General features: G+C 33.0%; 1 protein-coding gene and 1 long non-coding RNA gene across 2 annotated transcripts in view; both read left to right on the top strand.

Moving 5' to 3' along the window:
- Positions 1 to 16,244, top strand: part of LOC133174113 (von Willebrand factor D and EGF domain-containing protein-like) — a 31,441-nt gene extending 15,197 nt beyond the window's left edge. Inside the window, exons 5-7 of the mRNA XM_061309154.1 lie at positions 15,540 to 15,707; positions 15,795 to 15,836; positions 16,111 to 16,244. Of these exons, the coding sequence (XP_061165138.1) occupies positions 15,540 to 15,707; positions 15,795 to 15,836; positions 16,111 to 16,244 (344 nt within the window). The remainder of the gene's footprint in view (positions 1 to 15,539; positions 15,708 to 15,794; positions 15,837 to 16,110) is intronic.
- On the top strand, positions 10,211 to 12,594 carry LOC133174334 (uncharacterized). The gene is made up of 3 exons (XR_009719122.1): positions 10,211 to 10,283; positions 11,766 to 11,930; positions 12,392 to 12,594. It is a non-coding gene; the product is annotated as an uncharacterized LOC133174334 (long non-coding RNA).
- Positions 16,245 to 27,066: the final 10,822 nt, after the last annotated feature.

Genomic DNA, 27,066 nt, shown 5'->3' with positions numbered 1-27,066 from the left:
ATACTTGGATTGCTGTCTATCAAATTATTTTGCGAACCTTGATGCAGAAAACTAATGCCGGTAAAAATGGTAAAGACTATCTTTTAAAACCTAGTATTTTTAATTCAACATGTTCAAGCTGTTAAGCTATCTCTATAAGTTCTTCCTACTTATTTAAAATGCTTGTACCATAGAATTTAGTTTGTATATAAGGATATATGTATTCAACAGAAATTCAGATCTTGGTTACGCCAAAGAATACATAAATACGATGTGCAGATTTTAGAGGGAGGTTTCCCAATGATTGACATATTCTAATTCGAAAAGGGCGAATTGTTCTAAGGGAAAGTTGTCTTAAAGGAGAACTATCTAGCATTCTCGCGCATGCATAGCCTGACGTAAACCCATGGCATCCGGTTTAACCCCACTTATATATCTTCTGCGTGGACCTCAGGGTCCACGCAATAAGCTGAATCTCCCAGTATTAGTCCTGTACGGGCACCTGATGAAAAAAGTATTCTACCTGCGTATTGGAGTTCAAAAAGAAAAAAAAAATTAGTTATATAGTATATAGTATTAGGTACGTTCATACTGAATCTTAATTTTGTCCATACTGCACCAAAAAATGGGGTCTGCAACGCCTTTTCACATTGTCAAAGAAAAAAAAATATTTGTAAGTTATTAACTTTTGATGCTATTCATCAGAAATCAATTATGAATTGTAGGCTAAATACTATTTTTTTTACATCGTCGTGGTGAGTCAGCAGAAAACAAAAAAAGGGAAGAGATCGAATCTATTAATGAAAAATGTTTTGGAAAAAAGTTGCTGCAAACGCATAAATAATTTAGGAATAATTGCTATTGGAATTCGAATCTCAAGGGAAAAAAGTTTTCTTCATTGTGAGAAACTGTAAATAAATTGACAGGATATGACCAATAAAAATAATAATAATTTCTATGTCAGAATTGCAGTGGCAAAAGTGAAAATATGAAGTCCTTATATAAATGAGGAAATAAAATGTTTACTTGGTGATATTAATGCAGTAATTTTTCAGTATTTGTAGAAGTATCTAGCATAAATCAATGACATACAAAGTGGGAAACTATCAAATGAATATCTCTCCGACCGGCACGCCTTACTTTTAATCTACAATGACGAGTGATTTCCCTTGAAAAATTACGTTGGTTCTTGAGAAATGCTATTTTCTGAGTACTGTAATTTGGATAGCCTTTTATAGATCGATGTAACTTACTTGCAAACTAATAAGATTTTGTTTTGATTTGTGGAAAATCATTCGCAGAGGAGGTTTTGATAAAATCTTGTATCAGAGCACACAAAAGGGAGGGAACCACTCGAACTGTCCGACGAACAGCCGATTTGGAAACGAAAAAAACAGTTGGTATTTCACTGCTGCTAAAAGAAATCTAATGCATAGAAGCTTAAAACTACGAGAAGTTACAAAAGAGGAGGCAAAAGACAAAATCTATGTATTTTTATGGCATATGTTTTCAAAGATCATACCGTATATGAAAAATATTAGAACGGATCTAAAGCGATCTCGCTGAAAAATCTCTCAACTTCCAAAGGATTCAATAATTCATCTAGGAAACCTCATCATTTTCCAAAGGAGCACTCTCCTGGCAGCCATTTTTGTGTTGAGTCGACTTATGAGACAGCTACCTAGCAATCTCAGAATTTTTCTTAGAAAAACTCAAGAAAAAACTCTAACTGAGTAAGACTCTAATTTCGTTGCACACTTTATTGAGTTCACACAGCGATTTGAGAAAAATTCTTATATTTGAGTAAAATACAGCCCTTGAGTTCGACTCAAGACGTTCGTGGCCCCGGGGCCTGATCCCACTCCTGATCTTTTAGAGGTCTGAGTTTGCTCTGCTCCTGATTTGTATTGCTGGAATGTACTTTTGAGCTTGAATACCGCTCGTTATCACCATATTTCCTTAAAGTCAACATTTTGAAAAGTCCAAGTTATAAAGCGACCTTATTTGTAAGCACATTTTGTCGTTACGTAAAAGTTATACGAAACAATATTTAAGTTTGGATTATTTCAATGTGACAGAAAGCATTGAAAACAGATGAAAATTGAAGATTAAAGGTGTAGAAATCTGCCTTAAAGTATTCTACAGAAATACCTATTTTTTATGCTAAAGTCAGGTTTGCATAAAACACACTTTCCATGTAATTTTTGAGACCTTAGACATTGTTAAAGGCTCTATTATAAATACCAACATCTGTTCCAAAAAGAAAATGATCTTAATTGTATTAATTAAAACAAACCGGTGGAGGACGAAATTGACGGCTTAGGATAATGTATGTTACCTTTATAAGACAAGACCTGTTATCCCCTATATATAGTTTTAAGACACTATCCTCAACCGTTTCTATAACTATAAACATTTCAAACCGTTCACGGTAGCTCAGTCGGTAGAGTGCTCGCTCCGTAATTGGGAGGTCGTGAGTCCGAATCTCGGCCGTGACTGGCCTAAGTCAATAAAAAGTGGGTAGCAACTGTTCCTTCGCCATGCGCTCGGCATTTTGAAGTGAAAGTTGCGGGTCCTTCGGATGAGACCTTAAAAACCGAGGCCCCGTGACACGGCAGGCGTTGGCTCGATAAAGATCCCTCACTGCTCAATGGCCCTAAGTGTCGAGTAAAGGTCAAAATTTGAAGCCCTTCACGAGTATATGATGACGTCTCTATATGAGTGAAAAATTCTCAAATGGGACGTAAAACAACTTCCATCAATCAATCAATAAACATTTCAAATATGAGAATAGGGGATAAAACACGAACCCCCGGAAGTTAAATTTATTTGATGGGATCAGGTGCCTAGGAGGACACAGGATGAAAAGCCAGGTTTCCCAAATTTGGAAACCCGATAGAAACATATGGGAATCGTGACATCAGTAGTTTCCATATAGTTTCCATTTTATGGAAACCACATAGTGGTTTCCACGTTGATTCCCGATATGAAAACAATCAACCTGTGGTTTCCCATAAGTTTCCCAATATGGGAAACCGTGGAAACATGCAGTAGTGGTTTCCACGTAGATTCCCGATATAGAAACAACCAACCTGTGGTTTCCCGTAAGTTTCTCAATATGGGAAACCGCGGAAACATGCAGTAGTGGTTTCCACGTATATTCCCGATATGGAAGCAATCAACCTGTAGTTTCCTGCATGTTTTCCAGATATGGAAAACACGTATGCTGTGGTTTACAACTATTTTCCCGATAATAGACATTTTGGAAACGTGTATCAAAAGAATAATAAAAAAACTGTTTGTGTAATTCTGTGTAATAAAATTGAACATTCTGTGACAAATATAAGATTTTTTTAACATTTTAGTCTCGGTAAAACTCATGAAGACACGTGAATTGGAATTAGTAGTAAGAGAAGATTTAATACAACTTTTAATTTTAGAAAAATCAGTGTAAACTGTTCAGATAAAATTCAATCATTGCGCTAACCCTTGTAATCGCGGGCACCTGTTCTCACGTGCCACAGGTGGAGACACGTGTCGCGAAGACACCTGCGACTGTGTATTTTTTGTATATTCTATGTGATTTGAGAGGGTTTTCTCCCTAAGGGGAACAATGGGCTGTGGTCAAGCATGTACATACACATAGTCTCCACAAACTCAGTTTAAATTTAGGTGATAACTGCTGGCCATTGATTTGATTTAAAAAAAAATAATTTAAATTATCAATAAGACCACAGAATATTGATAAAATAAGCTACATTAATTTTAAGATGTTCAATGAGAGAATGAAAAAAAAAGAATTGTATTTTATTTTTTCATTACTGATTACAAAACAAAATTTCCTAACCGTTTAAAAATTAAATATACTTTTCTATCGGTCTAGAATAAATCTAAATTCTCGTTATGTGTTAAATCATAATTCTTTTTCAAACAAATTTGTAAGTGCATAGATAAATGAAATAAAATTTCTTAATCGGTAAATAACGAATCGTCCTTGTTTGACATCAATGTAAACTTTGAATATTGAAAACATAGAAAGAATTGTTAATTATCAACTTTGTTGCCTGCTTAATTCGCAAATTGTTTATGAGAAAGGATGCAGGTGGATCTATTATACAACATAAGAACTAAATTACTAATGTTTTGTGTGAACTTCGTACATGTATATAGTCCTCTACAAAGACATTGATAAGATAACACAGCAGAATAATATTCATATACAAAATTAATGAGTGTTAACTAAATAACTTATTTTTTATATATATCTGTACACAGACCCTGATATGTCTTCATTTTTCGCAGGGAATTACAATAATGTTGGTCTTAAATGCATACATGCACGTATATTTAATTTAGCCATTTTGTACACAAAGACCAATGCTGGCTCTAAATAAAGAAAAGTCTATGATATTTATATAACATGATTTTCTTTTCCTTAAGAACAACGTCTTCTGAAGAACTGCATGCTAAGGCAATTCATTGAAGAAAATAAAAATATTAATTGTTTTACACGTAGATGCTTAGCGAAAACTTAATATTTTTTAATCGTGTATTATGTTAAACGGAAGGTTACCCCTTTCAAATTTAAGCCCCCTCCCCTCCTTCAAAAAATGGAGAGAAAATAGTTTCTTTCGATATTTAGGTATAATGTACTGATGTGGTGATTGTCAATACTTCTACATGTACAAACATTTCTTTATACATGCCGTCCATTTCTTGATTTTTATACCCCTACATGCACCATTACTTATTTAAAAAAAAAAACTGCACTGAAAACTGTCTACTCAAACCATAGGCCTGTATAATTTCAGTTTGGGGCACAAACTTTACCAGAAAGTTAATACGTTCTTAACTAGCAAACTTTACCAGAAATTACCAGAAAAAAGTTATATATGAAAGATACAGGGCGGTACTGGCTGAACGGCTAAAGCCACGTACATGTATATATATACAGCCCTGCACATCAACGAGTATACACCGGGCATTATTTTCCAACAAATCAGATGATCAAATATTGACAAATTGTTACCAGTTACGACTAAAATTCTGAACGCAATGGACATGATTGTAGGTTACCTACAATAATTCTGAGCTTATTTTAATTATGTGTTTCAGGTCAGTAGCAACAGTTTCAAAAGTGGGGGGGGGGGGCTTCCATAAAAATCTGACAAGCCAACAAAAAAAAAAAAGAAGAAGAAGAGCATAACCATTTACTTTCACCCCCTGCCCCCCTCCGCCCCCCCCCCCCCGCATTCTACGGGCCGGTGTTTTCCAAATTAAAACACTGTTTTCCCTACCTTTGCTTAGATATTGATTCGTTTTTTCCACCTTGTGTTTACTCTCTTCTTTTATAAATCAATTTTCAAACTTAATGTGAAAAATTCTGATACATTATAACGGTGAGAATTATCTTAACTAAAGGCAAAAATGTTTGAAGTAAAATATAGCAAATAGAAAAAAGTCCAGCAATTTCGTCCGCTGATTATTATTGATATCAGGCTAAAATCGAAACCAAAAAAGGAGGGGGTTCAAAATAGTATCTAAAGCCGAACAAGAGAAAAAAATCATCAAATCTTTATTATTCTTGAACCGTCCTAGCTGGTAATTAAATTGTCTTGATTTTCACTAGTGTATACTAGTCTAACATACCCTGATTCCTTCTACTAACTAGCAATTGTTGACACCGAACTTTTCCATCATCACTAAAAATAAAATATACTGTTCTGTATACATGTCATGTAGTTCATTTGCATGCCAAATGCAGATCGAAATTTACGGCAGACTTCAAAGGACAACATTCTTGTCACAAAATAAAAAACAGCCGATAAAGAGTCATCAAACGTTTATTTTGAGGGGCGCAACAGGAAATAAGCTTTGTTTTCTATACTGTAAAAAATATGTTTAGGGACGTATGGCATGTCCACTATGCCCCCCCCCCTAATTTTCTACGGTCCTCAACTAATATTCATTTTCTGACGCTTCAAATTCTAAAACATGTATACATGTATAAAGGTTTAACATCTTTCGTTGTGACATTATACATTAATCAGAGTAATGAATAATTTAATGAAAAAGTAGGGGGGGGGGTAACCGGACATTTTCTGTTTGGATGGGCACTACGTACCCCCCCCCCCCCCCAAGTCAAATAATTTGAGGGGTCACACCAGAAACATAAAATGTCTCTGGTCACTCTCAGAAAACCTCTTTGTTTTCTATAGTATACTAATTATCAGCAAATTTATTGAGGAACACCCCCTTTCTATGATTAGTGAAGAACTTCACTAAGGATATGAACTCATAATCACCGTAATAGGGAAATTACATTATATGTAAAAACTTTTATTACCCTCTAACATAATAAACGTAAACAGGTTCCGTTTCCCATAATGCATCGCTCTGCAGAGGCTTTAATTTCATTGGTCAATTTTCACGAGGCGCCATTTTTGGAGTTGAGCAAGACGGAGATGGACTCGGGTGTAAGGTGCAAATGTGAAAAGTTAACGTTGTTTTCGCCACCCAGTGTCTTTAAAACTATGAAAAATGCAATGATCAACAACCAAGGATTAGTGTACGTATATTTTTATATACTTTTTACGGTAAATAATATTAATATTGGGCAGAACAAATCTTTCCCATCGAAGACCACATTCGTTTTGACGCCATTTTGAAAAGTTTGATATCAAAGTTTTAAATATGTTAGTTTACACATTGAAAAAACGGAAAGAGAAACTTGAATTATACAATATTTAGTGTTTTACGTTCAATCATAGATGTATAGATAGTAGACTTTGTATAGTTAGGCCCTATGGCACCACATTTGTCTTTTTCCATGCTGTATGTTGTATGTTAACGTTTCGCCTTTGTAGATTTTTTTTAATGAAAATGAATGCTTACTATAATAGTTCTCTCTCTCTATAAATAAATGAAAAGTGTATGAAATTTTTTTTTCGTTGTTAAATCGGATAATAATGTTTGTACCGAATATGGTTTCTTTGTTAATACAGACAAACATATATCCGGTTTGAATACATGTATTCTCGGAATGCAACTTGTTGTACTTTTGGACTTCTGGAACTTTTTATGATGTAACGACAAGGTAAACATGAATTATTTCTCCTACTAAATTACGATTAAGTCATCAATATTTAAACAAAAAGTGTCCGCAATCTCAACTTATCAGATTATTCACGAAGGACATCATCATCGATGGAAATTTAAACAGTTAGAGTTCTGACTATTGTAAGCCGCCTTTATTTGGCAGATAATATTAGAAATTGTGAAGAATCATTAGAACAATTTAAATAGATTGTCTGTAACTAGAGTACATATACATCTTACAAAGTCATAACACAACCCTTATTCATATGCATAATGATGATATGTATAGGGAAAATGTATTGGTTTGTAAGTACTGTCTATAATAATATAACAACTGTTTAACAATCTAGTGATAGATTGTAAACTGAAATAGTTTACTGTTCAAAAGACAAAATTTCTCATGTGTGACCTGCTGAGAGATTTACTGAAAATGTTAAAAATAATAAGCCTACAAGATGTACAAATATTGATCATTTTTGATAGTATTTCAAGTAATGCAAATGAATCATCTGAGTAACAATCATCAGTTATTGATGGTGGTCGCAACATCATAGAAGTCTAATGGTAAAAATAAGTGAATCGTTATTTGTTTGAAATTTTTGTTTGATATATGTTGTATGATAACGATAAATTTTTGTTTGTTTATTTTATTCCTCCCTGGTAGTTGTTGAAGTTTTGGCCATTATTAAAAATACTTTTGTTTGATCAGATGTACTCAGGGTTGTCTCTAAGACCTGGGGGCCGAGGAATTTCCCCAACTATAATGATGTAAATAATCCCCCGGTTATTTCGATATTCCTCCTAAACTCCCTAGTAAGGGAGGAACCCCAGTTCCCCTTCTACGTTTTAAATGTCCCCTTCTATTTCAATTCTTAGGGACAACCCTGTGTACTTCGACCCAAATTTTGTAAAATAGATAGGTAGGTAGATTTTTTTTTTGGCAGTATCTAACAAATTGATTTTTTGTCATACAAAAACACAGAATTAGAAATTTATTGATGTTTCATTACACACTGGACAGCTAGACAGGTTTAATATTTATTGCTCTCGTTAAAACAAGTGTCTTGGAGAAATTATAAACCTCAACTTTATAATGAAACAAACTTTATTTTCCTGGAACCCCCCCCCCCCCCCCCCCCAAAAAAAAAAAAATGAAGTAAAATTAAAATACTTAAAAAATGATAGGGTAGGGGTGATTTTGATGGATCTTTTGGAGTACATCAAACAAATCAGTCATAGCTCACCTGAGCCAATTGAGCTTTTCTGATCAAAATTTGTCTGTTGCTGTCATTGTCTTAAACTTTTCACATTTGAATCTTCTTCTCAAGAACCACAGAGCCAATTTCAATCAAACTTGCTACAAAGTATCCTTGGGTAAAGGGGATTCAACTTTATTTAAATGAAGGACCATATCTTCTTCTAAGGGGAGATAATTACAAATAAATGAAAAATTAATGGCATCATTTAAAATCTTCTTTTCTGGAACCACTGGGCCAGGAAAAATTAAACTTATTTGGAAGCATCCTCAGGAAGTGTAGATTCAAATTTGTTTAAATCATGACCCCCGGGTGTAGGGTGGGGCCACAATACATTCTATTTCCACTATGGAAGAGTTATACTTCTTAGTGCACAGTGCTACTCTTTTGTGAAAAAGTCGGAAAATGTACAAATCTCGCGGGATTTCTGGAACAAACTAACATAAACATGTAAACATGGTAAACAATATGTTGAATGTCAATGAACAAATCCTAAGAAAATGCAAATGAAATATTTTATTGTTGTGAACTTTATATACATCAAGAGTAGGAATGACAACGATATCAATTTATGTCTATTGTTGATCGTATGTATGATACAGTATCTATTTATCGTATGGTACCTCTAAATACAATACCGGTACACATGCCTCGGAAATGTCGTATTTTTTATTAATGGATCATTATGGATGATAAATTTAGGGTTCTCGCTCTCTCACATATGTCTTTTAGTTCTTCTATTCTTTAATTGGAATGACAAATACATTTAACATTTAAAACTGGATTGAGATTGGCAGGTTTGTATTTTCCGCAACGCCATGCTGTCCCAGTCAGACGGCCAAACGCGCCTCTAATTTTGAAGAGTTCACTGATGGAAATAAAACATATTGATGATCAAGTTTTACGTAGGAATACATAGGATAAAATCTTTGAAAATCTTCTTCACTAGAACCACTGTATCAGGAAAGATGAAACTTATGTTGAAACATCCTCAGCTAGTGTAAATTCAAGTTCGTTCAAATCATGACCCCCGGGGTAGGACGGGGCTACAATGAAGGATCAAAGTACATAGGAAAAATCTTAGAAATTTCTTCTATTCAAGAACAGCAAAGCCATGATTTGTCATATTTATATGGAAGCATCTTCAGGTAGTGTAGATGCAAGTTTGTTCAAATCATGACCCCCATGGGTAGGATGGGGCCACAATCGGCGATCAACATTTTACTAACAATACTGATACATAGGAAAGATCTTTAAAATTCTTCTCAAGACCAATGTAGTCAAAATTAGTCATAATAATATAAAAGCATCCTGAAGTAATGTAGATTCAATTTATTCAAATCATGACACTCCCCCCTCCCTCCCCAGGAGAATAAAGGTGCCATAACAGGGAATCATAGTTATACAGTAAAACTCATTTAGTATGAACACAGATATTGTGAATTCACGGATATAGTGAAGTTTTCTTGGATCCCCAGCTAAATAAATTTCACTAATTCCTTATATGGATATAACAAATTAAGGATATAGCGAAGTAATTTCACAGGTCCCAGTGGCTTCGTTATAACCCGAGTCTTACTGTAAAAAGGAAGAAAAGGAATATATCAATAAAAATTTTCTTCTTAAGAACAGCAATGCTAATATGTATCATATTAATTCAAAAGCATCCTTCGAAAGTATAGAATTCATACCCCCCCCCCCCCCCCCTCTGAACCACTTTTATATTTAAACTTTTAAATACAGAACTGATTTATGCTTTTTCCTACCCAAAGTGCTCAGGTGAGCAAAGTGGCACTGAGGACTCTTGTTTATTGTTGGTCTTATAAGTGAAATCAGAATGCAATACAGTGTAGTAACTATACATAATATATTCTTTCAGAGAGAAGAAAATTAACATTAAAGGAGAACCAGTAACTAAAGATGTATGATGAATCAAGATGTGATCATGTGGTAAGTGGTAATAAATTCAATCATAAATAGGCATGTATGACAATTGCATTAAAAGAAAAGAACTTGATTCCAATTTTAATTGGAATGTTGAACTACCAGCTGCAAACAACAACAGGTTAGGCATAATAAAAAAAAATGTTTGTTTACGGTTACCCCCCCTCCCCCCGACCCAATATCTAATAGCCAACACAATTTTTTTTCGTTATAAAAATCCATAAGTCACTCATTCGTCAGTTTAACTTTTACATGCATCTTAATCTACCTACCAACCCTATTTTATTTCAGCATGTAACAGTAAACAAACATATTTTTTTGTTTGGCCTTATGAAATTGTATGGCTTGGAGTCTTTTTCACTTCTCTATAAAATTTTCTGTCTGGATGATGTCTAGCATAATATACACCATGCAGTGAGGATTTTAGTTCACCTGAGCTAAAAACTCGAGTGAACTTTTCTGATACCTTTTGTTTTGTCTTTTGTCCATCAAACTGTCGATCCATCAGTGAGCTTTTCACATTTTCAACTTCTTCTCAAGAACCACTAATTTTAACCAAGGTTGACACAAAGTAAGGATATTTTAAATTGTACAGAGGAAGCCCCCTCCCCCCCCCCCCTTTCACCCCAAGGGGAAATGATCAACTCTTTCAGATATTATTGATATGATCATTGTTGAGCAACTTATAATTTTGTAACCTGTAGACTTTAATTTAAGAATAATGAATATTTGTTTAAGAGTCCTTTTGTCAAGGTTCAAAGTTCAATTAAAATTATTTTGTGATACATGTATTTGAGGATTCGAGATATCAGGAGTAAAATATTTAAAGAATACTTCCAATTACTTCGACATATCTGTGGTATTCAAGATGCCAAAGTTCAACTGTATGGCTATGCTAAAGTAGTAAATATTATAACTTACTAAAACTTTCTAACATTGAAATATGTTAAATGAAACAAGACAAAAATGAAAAATAAAAATTTACTGATTTCTGGCTGGTCAGTATTTTGATGACTGTAATTTCTAAAATATTCAATGAAACACTTTGAAGCTTTAACTGTAGGTATATGTTAACTAAATATACTATAAGATAATATTTATAAATGAGAAGTTTTGAATAAACATTACAACATTCGTGTATGTAAATTGGGGGTAAAAACTGGTTATCGGTAATGGCTATCGCCTTAATTTTCAATGACATAAAACAAGATTTAGAATGCAGGTAAATAATACTAGTAAGTGTCTGTACATATGATAGCATATAGAACTTGTACTGAATGTTGATTAGCTAAATCTTGAATGGCTGATATGTTGGTCGTTTTTGATGAAATTTAGATAATTTGTAGGTAAACTGAGTGTACATGCAATATGAAATTATTCATAAGGTATTAAACATGATTAAAACATGTGTATGCAATGCAACATATGATGAATTCATATTGACTTGTATGGATATAGCTTAACATGTATGTGCATTGTTTTTTTTAGGGTCCTCTTCTGCAGATGCCATGAGATGATCTGTCTGTCCATCTGATATCACTTGTCCTGAGTACATTTTTTCTCCTCTTAGCCCAATCTCACTCAAATTTAACTCATAGAGTGCCTGTGGATGGAGGGTAAAAAGTGACCTTGGACCAATTATCAAGGTCAAAGGTCAGTATCAAAACACACTATATATCTTTATTTAAAGTCCTTGTCCAGAGCATAATTTTTCTCCCTTGGTATGATCTTGCTTGTGTGCCATGGGATGAAGGGTTTTTAGTGATCTTTAACAAAATTTCTAGGTCAAATGTCAATAAGAAAAAAAAAAGATTCGTAATATCCTTGTCCAGAGCACATTTCTCTCCAATTCACTCAACTAAAAGCAGTGTTCTACATGTACGAGATGGTCATATTCTCAATCTTACCTGCTTTAATATTAATCTGGCTTAAAACCTTACTATGTAATGTTCATTATTCGGATTTCATGTCATTAAATTTAAAGACTGAAACTAATTATAATCACTGATATTGGTACATTAAAGGACATTGAGTGATCTTGTAAGATTTCTAAATAATATTCAAGCATACAATTCTTACATCAAATAATAATTTTATATGAAAATATATTGCAGATTGACGCAGATGATGTGAAGAAAATACAACGGAAGCTGATGTTGAAAGAAGTATAGAGTATTTAAAGAAGTTTTTATGAATGGACTTAGATGTGAAAGACTACTTCATTGTGTACCAAGATATATGATTTTATTTATTTTGATATCATTTTCAAATAATGTTTTTGCACATCAAATGAATTATTAAACATATGATTTGATAATGCTTTTTCCTTTTTATACATTTTCTTGATAGATTTTGAAAAGAAAACACAGTTTACCAAGGAAATTAATAATATATATTTTGATTTAAACCTGCTGTTCTCTTTTCACATTCTAGACAAGAAAGATTAACCATGGAAAATACAGGGATCCTTGAGCTTCCAGTTGCTTGTCAATCATTTTTCGAAATTGAAATGCTCAACCTACCCTGTAGTTTCCATGGTATGGAAACTATTACACCACAATTACACATTGCTTCCCGTCTCAGAAAAATAAGGGAATCTTGAAGTTTCCCTGTAATTTCCTTTTATGAGACACCAAGTTTCCATCGCACGGAAACCGCTGCGCTCCAATTCCATATAGTTTCCTGAGTCATGGAAACTTGAGGAATCACGAGGTTTCCTCTAGTTTCCGTTCATGGGAAATCTGAGGATTCCATCGAGTTTCCATTCCATGGAAACCACTACGCTCCGATTCCACATAGTTTCCTAATTATGGAAACCAGTGGAATCTTCAGGTTTCCCATTACGGGAAACTACATGGAGGCTCAGGAAACTTCAGGTTTCCTGAGGTTTCCTTGGTTCGGGATGCCTTATGGAATCGGAGCGTAGTAGTTTCCGTGGTACGGAAACTTGACGGAATAACCTGGCATCCGCTGCGGAAACCACTAGGAAACATGATGTAAACATGAGGTTTCCATGTGGTTTCCATATAGTTTCCCATGACGGGAAACTGCTTATTTCACCCAGTGGGAGTTAGCATCCCCTGTTGACCGGTTACACCCCCTGTAAGCTCTATGTATTGATGAGGTAGACAAAACAAACAATTGGTATGAAACAAGAAGGTAAAAGTCGGCCCATTGATGGGTTATATGCTGTATTAAAACGTACTTACACAATTCCCAATCTCTGGTGTTTCATTTTTTCCCTGTTCCCCATTTGTCTTGATTTATGAGATCGATAACTTTCGTTTTCTTTAATTTTTAAACCCAAATGACACTTTTCGTATAATACTAATAAAAATATCCACAGGAAGAAACTAGACCTCTCAGTTAAAACTGAAAGGCGGCTTTCAGTGACTTTTCAGTGGCCATTCAGTCACTGAATGGCAGGCACCTTTCAGTGACCTTTCAGTTACCTTTCAGCCACAATTCAGGTACCTTTCAGTCACCATTCAGCGGACACATTTCAGTTATCTTTCAGTGACCTTTCCGTCGTCTTTCAGTCGCCTTTCAGTGACCTTTCCGTCGTCTTTCAGTGACCTTTCAGTTGTAATTCAACGACCGTTTCATCGGCTTTTCGTTAGTTTTATCGGTAATTATTCCTTAATTTTTTTTAAAATAAAATTATTCACATCTTTAAATGTGTTTTTGTTTTCTAATTGTGATAAAATTCAGATATGTAGTACTAGTAATGATTAGATGTTCAATTGTCTTTAAACTGTTTACTAAAATGTTAAATTGTGATTATTAACTATAACATTTATGTCTAATTATAATTTTATTAACATTAAAGATTACAATTCAACTGTGGAATCATAAAATTCAAAATGATTTTCGAATTTCTAATTTGTTTCATAAAAATTGATTAAGAAAAAAAAATATTCAAATGATGAAAAATAATATTCGTATCAGAATTTAATTAACGGGAATCGAATTGTCTTATTTTTTCTTACTGTAAAATTTCTAAATCTGTGATGAATATTTTCACAAGCTCATTCAATTTGATAAGTTGTTAAATGAATAAACAGATAGTCAATCTGAAAAAAAGGATCGAGGATATCAGTCAAAATGCTCTTAAAATAAAAAAAAAAGGAGAAAAAGTTTTCTTATTTTTCAGCTTAGTTTTTCATTATTTTATATCCATCTGACACAGTGTTTAATGCGGTTAGTTTTCATGGAAATATCTGGTTATGAAAGACGAGACATAATTATTCATTTATGCTTTTTCTGGAAGAAACTTTAATGCTGTAAATTTTCTTTCTTAATTGTTAAAATCGCATAATATTTAGCTTGTGAAAGATATCGTTTTAAAATTATTTTACTTAAACAGAATTAATAATTTATGCCTCGTGTGGAAGGACCTTAATATTGTAAATTTTGTTTCTTGATTGTTAAAATCGCACGATAATTTTAAAAGATATCGTTTTAAGAATTTACAACGTTTTCCGAGGTGAAGATCCATCTTGAATAATTTCTTTGGAAAAAAAAACAACAAACAGGTACCCGTCACCGATAATTGTCATCATCCCGATAAGATATGTGTAATTAATTAGTCAGCCCCCAAAATCCGCACAATTAACATAGAATATACAAAATGTATACAAGATATATACACATTCCCAGCTCCTCGATACAACAGTTGAACTGGGTGTTCCAATTCGATTTCTACAAATGTATTGATTTTAAATCTCATATTATTAAACAAGACACCGTGGCGTAATGGATATAGTCACGGACTATCAAGCGGGAGGCCACGGTTCGACTCCTCCTTTCTGCAAGATTTTTTTTATATTCACTTTTTTTTTCTTTTATTTTATTCGGTAATAGATCAATTTAATACCATTATACTAAGAAAACGTGAAATAAAATTTCTAAGTTGAAAAATAAGCCCATTATTTAATAAAAAGATACAACTGAAAGATAACTGAAAGGCCACTGAAATGTATCTGCCATTCAGTCGACTGAATGGTAACTGAAAGACCACGGAAAAGTCACGGGAAAGGATCTTTTCAGTGACCTTTCAGTGGCCATTCAGTGGCCATTCAGTTACCATTCCGTCGATTGAATGGTGTAATTTCATCCTGTGATCATCATGTGTCTCTGCTTTATTCAATATTTGAAATAATGTATATAAAAGCACTTAATCAATATTGTAAAGTTTCGTTTCCTTTATTTTATTATTTCCTTATCATGTACCTGTAATATATGAATATTGAATTCTTTAAGGATCGGAACCAAGTATAATTGAAAAGGTAGTCACCAGGAAAGCTTGTGTGACTAATGGAAACGTCTGCAATTGTGAAAAAAGCTATGAAATAAGTGTGAGGAACTGCACAAATTTCCTTGCATACAAATTAAAATCTACGTCTGTTTGTCCAGAGAGATATTGCTTTGGTAAGTTTTGTGTGTACTTTATAAAGTCAAACAAATACTAGTTTATGTATCATCTCTAAATTTTGCTAAGATAAGTTATATTTTTAGGCACACAAGGAAAATGTTTTAAGGACAAGAAAGAGGCTTCAGGTACGATACCCATTCTAAATAGTATATATTATAAGCGTTGTTTTGAAATGTGGGCGATGTTTTCTGTCTATCTGATTATGGGTATGGAAGATAAATAAGATAATGGGTTTATCTCTGAAAGAGACAGCTCAAAAAATAAAAATTCATTAGCAGCAATCATATTTGTCTACAAATGAATCATTCTCCTATTTAAAAAAAATTAAAAGAAACACAAATATATATATGTTAGGAAAGGTTCATAATAGATGACCGTTTTCACACTGTTCTATGGGAGTTAGCGAGTTTGAGGATGAAGATGATAAACAATTACAGATACGATCCGAAGTTCAAGAAGGATTTATCCACTTGATTTGTTTTCCCCCTCTAGTGTTAAAAGCGGGATATAAATGTGGAGGTAACCAAAAGTAACGAAGCTGATAAGTCCGTTGAAACAAAACAAATCAAGAAGCAAACAAGGACCTCTAAGAAGAACAGAGATCAGATGAGGTGCCGAGGAGTGAGCATCCCATGTCGACCGAACAAATCCGTCTTGTGCTACTTTTAATGATCTGGTAAACATAAAAATCTACAGAAATTTAAGTGTGTAAATAATGGGCTAACAACCAGTATGCAAAACGCCAGTCAGCATTTGAAATATTATTCTTTCATCAGCTTATTTGGTACGGAAGCCGGTTGGTGCCAGGTAGAAAAAATATTTTTCTACCTGGCACCTACCAGCTTCCATAGTTTGGCAATAGCTTGCTTTGTTTTAGAAATTGTTCGTAGCTAGAAAATTTCCTTGGGTATTGAATCAAGTGAGAGACCTAAACCCCACATGAAGGTGATAAGGGTATTTTGCTACATTCGAAGGGGGAGGTAACAATAGTAAAGTTGAAGTCATGACCCTGACGTTTATCATAAAGTTTTGTGGTTAGGTTGTCATTAACGTCTTTTTAGTTAAATATTTAAATATGAAATTGACAGATTCTGTGCTATCTTTTATTTCAAGTTTAATTTATGTCTGCTTGCCTACCTGTTGTCATTCTATCTGTATGCATTACAGTTGTTTTTCGGACCATACCTAAAACTTCTTATTTTATATTATAGTTTCCTATGACTTAAAATGACTCCTATTAATTTTGAAATCAAAGGATCAAAAGTCAAAATTTCTAACAAAATTTCTTTTCATATGTTTCTGTAACTTTAAAAACATCTCTTATTGACTATTTTAATAAATCGAAGGTCTTCATAAAATTCCATTATTCCCCATATATTAAAGAAGTTATTTATTTCTAGTTTAATAAAGACCTTAAATCACTTATTACGTGTGTATAAGAGAGCCAAGGTTTAGGGAACCCCGATCATCCAACTGGCGTCAAAATTTCATAAATATTATGAATTCTGTGGAAAATTAGGTCAGACAATGGGCAAAATATGAAAAAAGACACCTTGTCAAAATGGATAAAAATTATCACATGGTTGTTGAAATATCGTATTAAGCGATTGTGGGGCAATATGAAAACCGTCCATCCTTCTGTTTTCGACAATGCAGACCGTCACCGTAGCTCAGTCGGTAGAGCGCTCGCTCCGTGTTCGGAAGGTCGTTAGTTCGAATCTTGGTCGCGACTGCCATAAGTCGATAAAAATAGGTGGCAACTGTTCTTTCGCCATATGCCCTCACCTCACCCTCACCTGATTTTTTGAGACAGGTAAACATACCCCTCAGGGTGTAGTTATCATATATGATCCACTACAAAAAGTTTTAACTTGTGTTAAACTTCATCACAGAGTGCTAATTCAAGTTTGTCCAATTCATGATCCCCATGGGTATGGTGGGCCACAATAAGGGAAGCAAAGTTTCACATGGGAATTTATTAGGAAGAATCTTGAAAAATCTTCTCAAGAACCACTGGGCAAGAAAAAGTTAAATTTATTGGAAAACTTCATAACAAAAGATAGATTCTGATTTGCTCTTTCAAACTCTACTCCTCCTACAGTTTTGACCCTGGATTTTATTAATATTCGAAGCTTAAGTATGCTACACTAAGATACATAATTCTGTTTATCGGTTTTTGATTTCCTTCAACACTGTTGCCACGGTTAGTAAAAAAGGATATTTTTTGTGAAATTTATTCAAACTGCTATTCCTCCTAGTGTTTTGGTTCAAACTCAATGACTTTGTGCACAAACAGCCTTTAATAATGTACATAATGCAGTGTTTATCAGTTCTTGATTTCCATGAGTGAAATTGCCTAATATTAAGGATATCCGATCCTCAGCCAGGAAGGATAACTCTTTAATTTATTATTTAATTCAAAAAGTCTCAAAATGAAGCTTAAATTTGAAATCTTTTCATGCAATAATTTTCATTTTATTTATCTCAAGGTGATTCAAGGTTCTTCGAAGTTTTAGAAACATTCTTTTAAAATGTTGATATTTTTACCATATAAAGGTATGTTAATAAAAGTATAGATTTAAAGATATCGACTTTTCCTTTAATTTAGCCTTAGATACGAATGCTAATTAGCATGATATGAAATTAGAATTGAATTATATTGTTTTACAATGATAGGAAACACTTTATAAACTGTGCATTATAAAATAATTGAAGTACACAGAAGATACTAACGTACTGTTTTAGTATAAAAAATCATGCATTTTTTCAAATACCTGGATACCTATAGTTTTTTATCCTAAAACATTTTTGTTGATCAATTTCCAGTTAGAAAATGCATAGTAAGTGTCTTTATTCGCATTTCCTGAAAATTTATTTGAGATTTACTAATACTAATTTTTCCTATATAATATGATCTTTAATGATGAAGTTTGCACAATTACCGTGAGTAAATTCACATTACTTTTAGAATTCAGAGACATTTTTGTGAGCATTTTCAATTATTCAATGCCTAGTTTTCAGAAGCTGAGGATCGGACTACCTTAAAAGAAGATCAAAAATACATGAAAAATGCAAAATCATTTTTTTTACACTTATTTGCCCTCCAAGGTGAAAATAGATATTCTGAAAACTTACTGCACATCCACAGGACACCACCAATCATCTTCCAAAATATGATTAGGCTACTGCGTAAAATGTAAGAGGAGTTCTGGAAACCAGCGTGTTTTTGTACTTAAAAACGTTTTTTAATTTTTCAACCGCATTTGACCCCCAGGGTTAAATTGAAAATTCCAAAACCTTATTGCAAATTTACAGGACATTACCAAAGATCTTCCAGAAAACGATTAGGCTATTGCGTAAAAAGCCAAGATCAGAAACCCATATATAGTAAAGTGTAGTTTTTAGATGACTTGGGTCCTACATGTAGGTTTTGCAATGAAACTAGAATCATGAATTTCTCTAACTTAGAAAAGACCCTATTGACTATAAGGCCACAAGTTTAGAAGCTAAGATCAATATTTTTTTTTATTTCTCCATATGATTTTTAGGGTCCTTAAGCAAGGATGGAACTTCCCTGTATTAGCTTTTATCTTTATTTTCTTTTAGCTTTTTAAGAGTGTTTATATAATTATGAAGTAAGTCAGTGCATCTCGCAGAAAAAAAATCGTAGTTTTCACTTGTAAAACTTGTAAATATTGGATTGAAATCTAATGGATTTGGTTCATATAAATTAAAGAAAATCTTTTAATTTTTTTTTTTTTATAAATACCCCCAAAAATTAATATAATTTTTGAAACATACTTATTTATGGAAATTATGTAGATACATTAGACCTTTCGATCTCAAGAACTATATAACTGAAGTTAAACATCATTTTTAGAAGATATGTATTTAAATTAAGTTTACGATGTCATAAGATGTAAATTGGTTGATATTCAGTTTACAGTTCAGTTTCTTAACCTTTTTATGCTAGGACTGCTACAACACCTGAAATTCTTGCGTTATAAGAAATCGTTTTATTGAATGTAAATATTTTGCAACGGGATGAAAAGCTGAACAAAATTTATTGTGTGGATTCTAAGGTCCAAACAAAAAATATATAAAAATAGATTTAAAAAAGAAAATCAATAATGCTTAAAACTGTACAATATTTCTCTGTTAAAGGCCACCGTTTCTATCCCTGTGTTACCGATCTCCACAAAAATACCTTTAAAAAACTTGTCACATTTCTCTTCCATTCATCTTCAACCTGCTTTAATATCACAGAGCTTTCATACACGAGCAAGTTTACTGATCAAATATGCATAAGACTGAGTGTTAGCAAAATCATTCCGTTATGACAGACCATCAATATTGGACTTGATATTTATTTTTTTATTTCATTTGTCGAGTAATGCATGTGATCAATGCGAAGTAATAGCTGAAAAATTATATGAGAGTTATTGGCACAAAACGCAACAGGGCTAGCTGTTGAAGGCAAACAATAATTCTTTTTCTTATCAGTACATCATCATCGTGATCCTTTCTCACTTTTTAAGAGTTTATTTTGGATATTATTTTTCAGCCTGATCAATACATCAGCTGATAACATACGCTTTCTGCATGATTCCTGTCTGTTTTATGGCAACTTGGCTATGTTAAGTAATGCCTGAGTTCACATTATAATTAGTGATGCACATTATAAGAAGTATAATTGAGACGTCATCTAACAAGCGACAATCAATTTAACCACATCATGATACTTAAATTACAACTTGAATTCATGTATTATATCAGTGATATATAAAATCATGTAAAATAACAGCAATTGATAACAATACTGCTAAGTAGAAAGAAAAAAATCTTGTCATAATTGACGTCCTAGATTTTTGATGACGCAGTACAAGTGATCCAGAAGAGTAGATTCACTGGTAAAATATACCCTTCAAAAAAGAAATGCATGGTAAAATTTAACGATTTTTAACATATAAAGATTATTTAGTAAAATGATGTATTGATAATGAAGAAATTTGGTTAATAAAAGGTCTACAATTTAAATGTCATATTTACTCAAGAATTCTAACATCATAGACAGTATAAGGTCATTAAAGATCAATGACTGGAATGCCCTAAACAGACTCAAATGATAAAACGGCATCTTATGGAAGCCAGTGAGTGCATTAAAACTGTATAGTAATGCTTTCACACTCAATATGTAGAGCTTTGGTTAGCTGTTGCAGGGTCTGGGGATGTAATTATCTTAGACAAATCATGCCAATCCATTTTGCCAGTCTGGCGGTTTTGATGGCCATGGCAGAAATTTGCTGTGGCTTTGCAAGAATGCGATTGTCAAACAAGCCGTATGTGCCTGTGTATTGTCAAATTAAAATTCGGCTCCAGGATGCTACAATATTGGAAAGGCATTTACAGGTAGAACTTTGTTAGAGTACATTTTACTATCAAAGTCCTTTGAATATGAACCAAAACAGTCTCACTTGTATGTAATACCGTTTTTCTCTATCATTACACTACCAACATCAGATCTATCAACCTTCCAGAGGCAGCTTTTTGTCAAACGTTACTTACGAAACTTTTGCATCCGGACACTTATCTCAAGTTTTGCGATAAACATTCTGGACTAGGTACTGAATCAAACTGTTCAGCGGTGTTGCTGTTGTCAAATTCTGTTGGTCTGAGATCTTTGTAGTTCGTTTTTGCGGTGTTGGGGGGAGGGGGGTCAAAACAATGCCACGAATAATCCTCTGGCAATACTTCCAGCATTATATAGTCAATTGCAAAGTCTAGTTGGATATTTTGTGCACTTCAGGTATAGCTAGATGACGTCATTGTGAAATTTTCATGAAAATTATGCAATATGCCTGTTAGGTATAACTCGGTACAGAAACGAGAATCGAACCTGGTATCTCCCAATCACAAAGCAAACACCCTAGCAATGGGCTACCGCGACCTGTCAAGATAGGCTCAAGCAATCGTTGAGCATCACAATTCCTTAATTTAACAGTGTTTCAAGTTCCGCAACAGTCCTAGACTCGCATGACATTTTTAAAGTCTTTGAAAGGCTTTCACAGAGTGATGATGAATTTCAAGGATATGTAAGATGACAACAACTTTGTTAATTTCATCATAGTCTCAAGGAAGAAGGCACTGATCATTTAAATAAAACAAGATTATAAGTTAACATTACAAACAAAATTATGATTTTGTGATGTTCTTTATTACCGTGTCAAAAGTAGTGGACTTGACACAAACAGATAATGCACTCAGTTTGGATTGTGTACCATGTGTCGAAACCTAGCCTTGAATTTTATTTACTGCAACATTTTTATATCATTAGTCTACATGTTCCTAAAAGAAATTTAAAAAAAGGACAAATATTTATACAAAGATTGCAGGACTGCTTCCATAATCAGTTGCCTGAAACATGCTTTAATAAAAGGAGTATTTGTCTTTGTTGTCTGTTAATAATTGACTCGAATGCTGACTGACATTAATCATATTAATTGCTGGGTCATAATTTACACATTGAATTGTCTACAGATTTTTGTCCGTTTTCCCGAACATGGAAAGGAGCATACGGCGGGTTTGACCGGTCGACAGGGGATTCTCCATGGCACCTGATCCAAATTCTGATGCGTTAGAGGTCCATGCTTGCTCTGCTCCCGATATGTATTGTTTCAATTGACTTTTGAGCTTGAGTACTGTTCGTTATCTCTATATTTCATACATAAGTACTCAAAACATAAACGTCAACCTCAACTGAATGTAGATTATTAGATTAAATAATATATTGACCATATTAGAAGCAATTCTTAATTTTTTCATCAAATTATCATTTACAGATGACAGTGCAAAATATTTATATTGGTTGTTCGCTGCTGTTCCGTTGGCTGCATTTTCTTCAGCTGCATGTTATATTTGGATGAAAAAAACAAATAGGTAATTATATTCATAAAAATTTTGATTTAAGGTATTTTTTATTCACGTTGATTAGATTCGAGTGTTTAACTAGATTTATAGAGAAAACGAATTTTATTTATACAATTTGTAAAAATAAATCTTTATCAAGTACGTTCATTTAAAGTATCTGTTTCATTTATTTCTAATAGAAGAAACACCTTTTCTGTAGGTGATATAACTAATTTGACAGGTAATATTGTTTCATTCAGTCATTCTGGAAAGCTGACTGAATGGCAAATGTTCTTTATGTGCGGAATCGGTAATATCGTCTATCCAGTTTTTTTTTAATATAAATGTTGTTAATATCTTCGACTTGGTAATTTCACTACATCTTTTTAAAAAAGATAACAGTATATTTCCATTTCTATTTTTTCCTCTGTGATATCTCTTTGAAAGTTAGCTGAGTTGATTTCTTGATCATTCTACCGGAATGTAAATTTCGCCAAGCAATAGGTCAGGAGCTAAGGTGGCCTAATATGCATGTAAATCTCGTGCGTCTGTCTTTGCGTCTGACGCGAAGAAGGCCTAATATGCATGTAAATCTCGTGCGGCAGTGGGCGGGGACAATTGAAATTAACATGGAAGGCCTCGTGTAATTTAAATCTATTAGTCTACATTGTTAAAATCTAAATTAACAATTTTATTTCACAGTGAAATGGAAATATAAGGAATCACTGTCTAGTTAGTAGAATATGCCAGGGACATCAACAATAGTTGGAAACGTGGGATAATTTATGCTTCGCCCGTTATGCAAATTATCCCACGTTTCCAACTATCGTTGATGCCCTGGCATATTCTACTAACTAGACAGTTATTCCTTAAATAAATCATTATGAATGTTGTCACCAAGCCAGTTGATTTCATGCGTCACATCATTCATCACATCAACAATAATCACAAACACAAGCTTATATTAGAGAGATGAGATTTCATACTAGTAGGAGATTCCCTAAATTCCTCGCTATTACGTCATCAGTTTTGGTGGGTGACAAGTTTTCTACACGTTCCTACAAATTGTAGAATGGCATCTACACGTGAGTGTAAACTTGTAGCTTTTATAATAAAAATTAGTCAATTTATTGTTTGACAACCTAAATGTCGAACATTATTTAGGTTGTTTAGCTTTATGAGTATCATGTTTTATTTACTACCTTATGTCAAGCTGATGTAACAAGACTTCTAAATACTAGTACCGGTAGTTGAAACAGAGACACCGATCACATTGTACATGTTCTTTCTACACGTCATTATAATCTCAACAAATTACAAAAACTTGTATGTGTAGGTCAAAATATATCTACAGGTACACGTACGTGTAGAAGTTCATGATCTCAATCTCTATATTGTGCAGTTGAAGAATCTTAATATGGACTTGCTTAAGCTTCTTCAAACATTTCAAAGGGAACCGAGTTGAGATAAGTCATGATGTATATTTGATATATTGTATGATTGATTTCCATGACAACGCCAACGTTTAGGTGCATTGTTAAAATCTTAATTGAAAGAACAGACTGGTCAGGCAAGCTAAAATGTTTAAAAAGATGGTGACGGTCCCCATTATTCATTTAAAACCGTTGACCCGACATTCTTTTTTTATCTCCATATATTTCATTAGTGAACCCAATATAAATCAGTCCGCATGAAGTAAATTCAATTTCAGAGACAAAGCTTGAAATTTAAGATAATTTTACAACAATTTTAGTAAAAAAAAAACGTTGTGGATGCTTTAAAAGAAAGTATTTGTTATCAAATTAACACAAGTTTTTGCAATTTTTTTTTTTTTTTTTTTTTTTTTTTTTTGGTAGAACACTGGGAACAAATAGAGTAAATTGAGTTAAAATTTACAATAAATTTACAATACAATATGCATTCCATGGAAAATACACTGAAAAATGAAACAATAACTCACTTATGGCTAAACACTGTACTTCATCATTTGTAGATACGTGAATTTGGTAGTAACATCATTTTAGCCTGAATTCTTTTTAAATTGATTGTTAATATGACCGGGTTCAATATGTGAAAGCTCCTAAATGATGGCAATAATACCAAACTGGCACATCTTTTCTTCATTAAATATTTCAAATTATTGACAATTTTAATAAAAGAAATTAATTGCATTATAAACAGACACAACACATGAATATTTTTTTCAGTTTAATCTTTATGTCAATGTTCTTTCTTTTCCTTATTAGAATCCAAACACCACAATCAGCCCCAGGGAAAAAAAGACAAAAGGAACATGAACAACAAGATTTTCAGTTGAAAAAAAGCTTACCATGAAAGACTCTCTTTGGAGAAACTTTGGAGTAACTTTGTTATAGCCAGACATGCTACTTTATTTTCCATCCTTGCTTTTTATATTGCATCTAAACTAATTTTTTCTTCTTATTGTGTATTTATTACTGAATCAAGAAAATTATCAAACTTTGCCAATCAAACATGATTATATTTTGTATGTGATAGTCTAAGATTCTTTAATCTAAATGTTAAAACTAAGAATAATTTTACTGATTGTAAAAATAAATTTTAAATTTTTCTTGAAACTAAATTACAATCTGAAAATAATTATTGATCTCATATTTACTACGGAATATTTTAATTTGGTTTTTGGAATATGAATATAACTCACCTAATGATATCAATAATAATCATGAAGTAATCAAACAGCGTCATAGTTGACGTATATCCCCGTTTCTTTTATCAGTTTAATAATCGCGATTATTGAATGTTCTACAACAGATTGCAAGTAATAGTTTACGAATATCCCGGTAATCCTTTCGTCATGTTAACAAATTATGATCCAGGAATTAAGGGAAACTCAATATTTTTTTTTTTTTTTTTGGTCTTTGATAATGAGGAAATTCTAACATATTTCTTTTCATGCAATGTATGCATTTGTTGGGTTGAACAAAATTGAGAAATTACTTGATAATATGAATGACGAGACCGAATCTCAATTATTTATCTTTTATTTTTCTTTTGATAGTCTAATTCAATGAGAAACATATATTGGTAGTAAAAAACGGAATCAACCCTAATTATTTTTTCTAAGAATATCATAGATAAATGAACGTCCAGCTTTAAATTCATCATAAAAATTTTGATTTCTGTAGATCACTATATATTCGCGACACCTTTATTTCGCGAGTAAGTTACTTGGTATTCATTAGCCAGAAAAAATTTTCGCGAGCTGTGGTTTCTGTTGTATACAATCCTTTACAATACTATTATTCGCGAGAATTTTCCCAAGCAGACGATTTTCCCAAGCAGACGAACTCGCGTTATTACGCGAAAATAAAGTTCTCGCAAATAAAGTGATTTACAGTAAATATGTTTGTGTTAAATAAAAAGGTAAAGGAAGAACCTATTGAAAGAATGTTTAATTTCATATATGGATATTTTACTGCAGGGTAACCTTACAACAAATTTATATGATAAAAGTGATGACTTTAACTTCCTAATCGTCAACTTCCCTTACTCATGATGCAATATACCTTCATCACCTGCATATAGGGTTTATATCTCTCAATTTATTGGATACGAAAGAGCATGCTCTACGTTAGAACATTTTCTAAAACTAGCTAATATATTAACAAACAACTTGATGAAACAAGAATATCAACAGTTTCGGTTATGGTCAGCTTTTTGCACGTTTTATGGTCGATACAATGACCTTGTCAGCAAATACAACCTATCTTTAAGTCAAATTCTTGCTGGCGTTTTTATACTAACTGTTAGGCCATGGTTTAAACCCTGAATTGCCTACGGATTCTTCCTTTATTTCCCGAACCTGACAAGGAGCTCGAGGCAGGTGTGTCCGGTCGGCAGGTGAGGCTTACTTCTTCATGGTACCTCATCTCGCCTCTCATGTTTTAAAGGTCCTCGTTTGCTCTGCTTCTTGTTTGGCATTTGGCCTTTTGTTTGAATGGACTATTGATCTTGAATAATGTTCTTTATCGCCATCTATTTCATTGAGATAATATAACAGGCGTCATACATTCTTTTTTATTAGGTGAATAAAAATTTATTAACATTTATAAATGTCTTCTGAAAAGCTAGAAGGTAAATAAAACCTTTTTCAGGATCGTTTTGATCAATCAAATAAATATTCTTGGGGTTTTTTTTTTATAAAAAAGTTATCAGTCAAGAAGTTTATCAAAGGAATAAACACGTTTGAAATTCTTAGTATGTGAGAATACGCTGACAAGAAGCAAATATAGTATAATTCTGAATTTAATGGTCTTTATCTGAAGACTGACTTTCTTTTTTTTTAATCTGTTTAAATCATATTCAAAGACGTTTAATATTTGTCTTGTTGTACTTAAGTATTGCAGATTTATATACAGACAAATTGCGAACAGCACATAAGCTATAAATTATCATAAAAAGTATTTG

This window comes from Saccostrea echinata, unplaced genomic scaffold (genome assembly GCF_033153115.1).
Source record: "Saccostrea echinata isolate AGI-Se365-2 ecotype Australia unplaced genomic scaffold, CSIRO_AGI_Sech_v1 ptg000057l, whole genome shotgun sequence".
NCBI lineage: Eukaryota > Metazoa > Mollusca > Bivalvia > Ostreida > Ostreidae > Saccostrea > Saccostrea echinata.
Note: the sequence above shows the minus strand (reverse complement) of the source record. Positions and strands in the feature narration are given on the sequence as shown.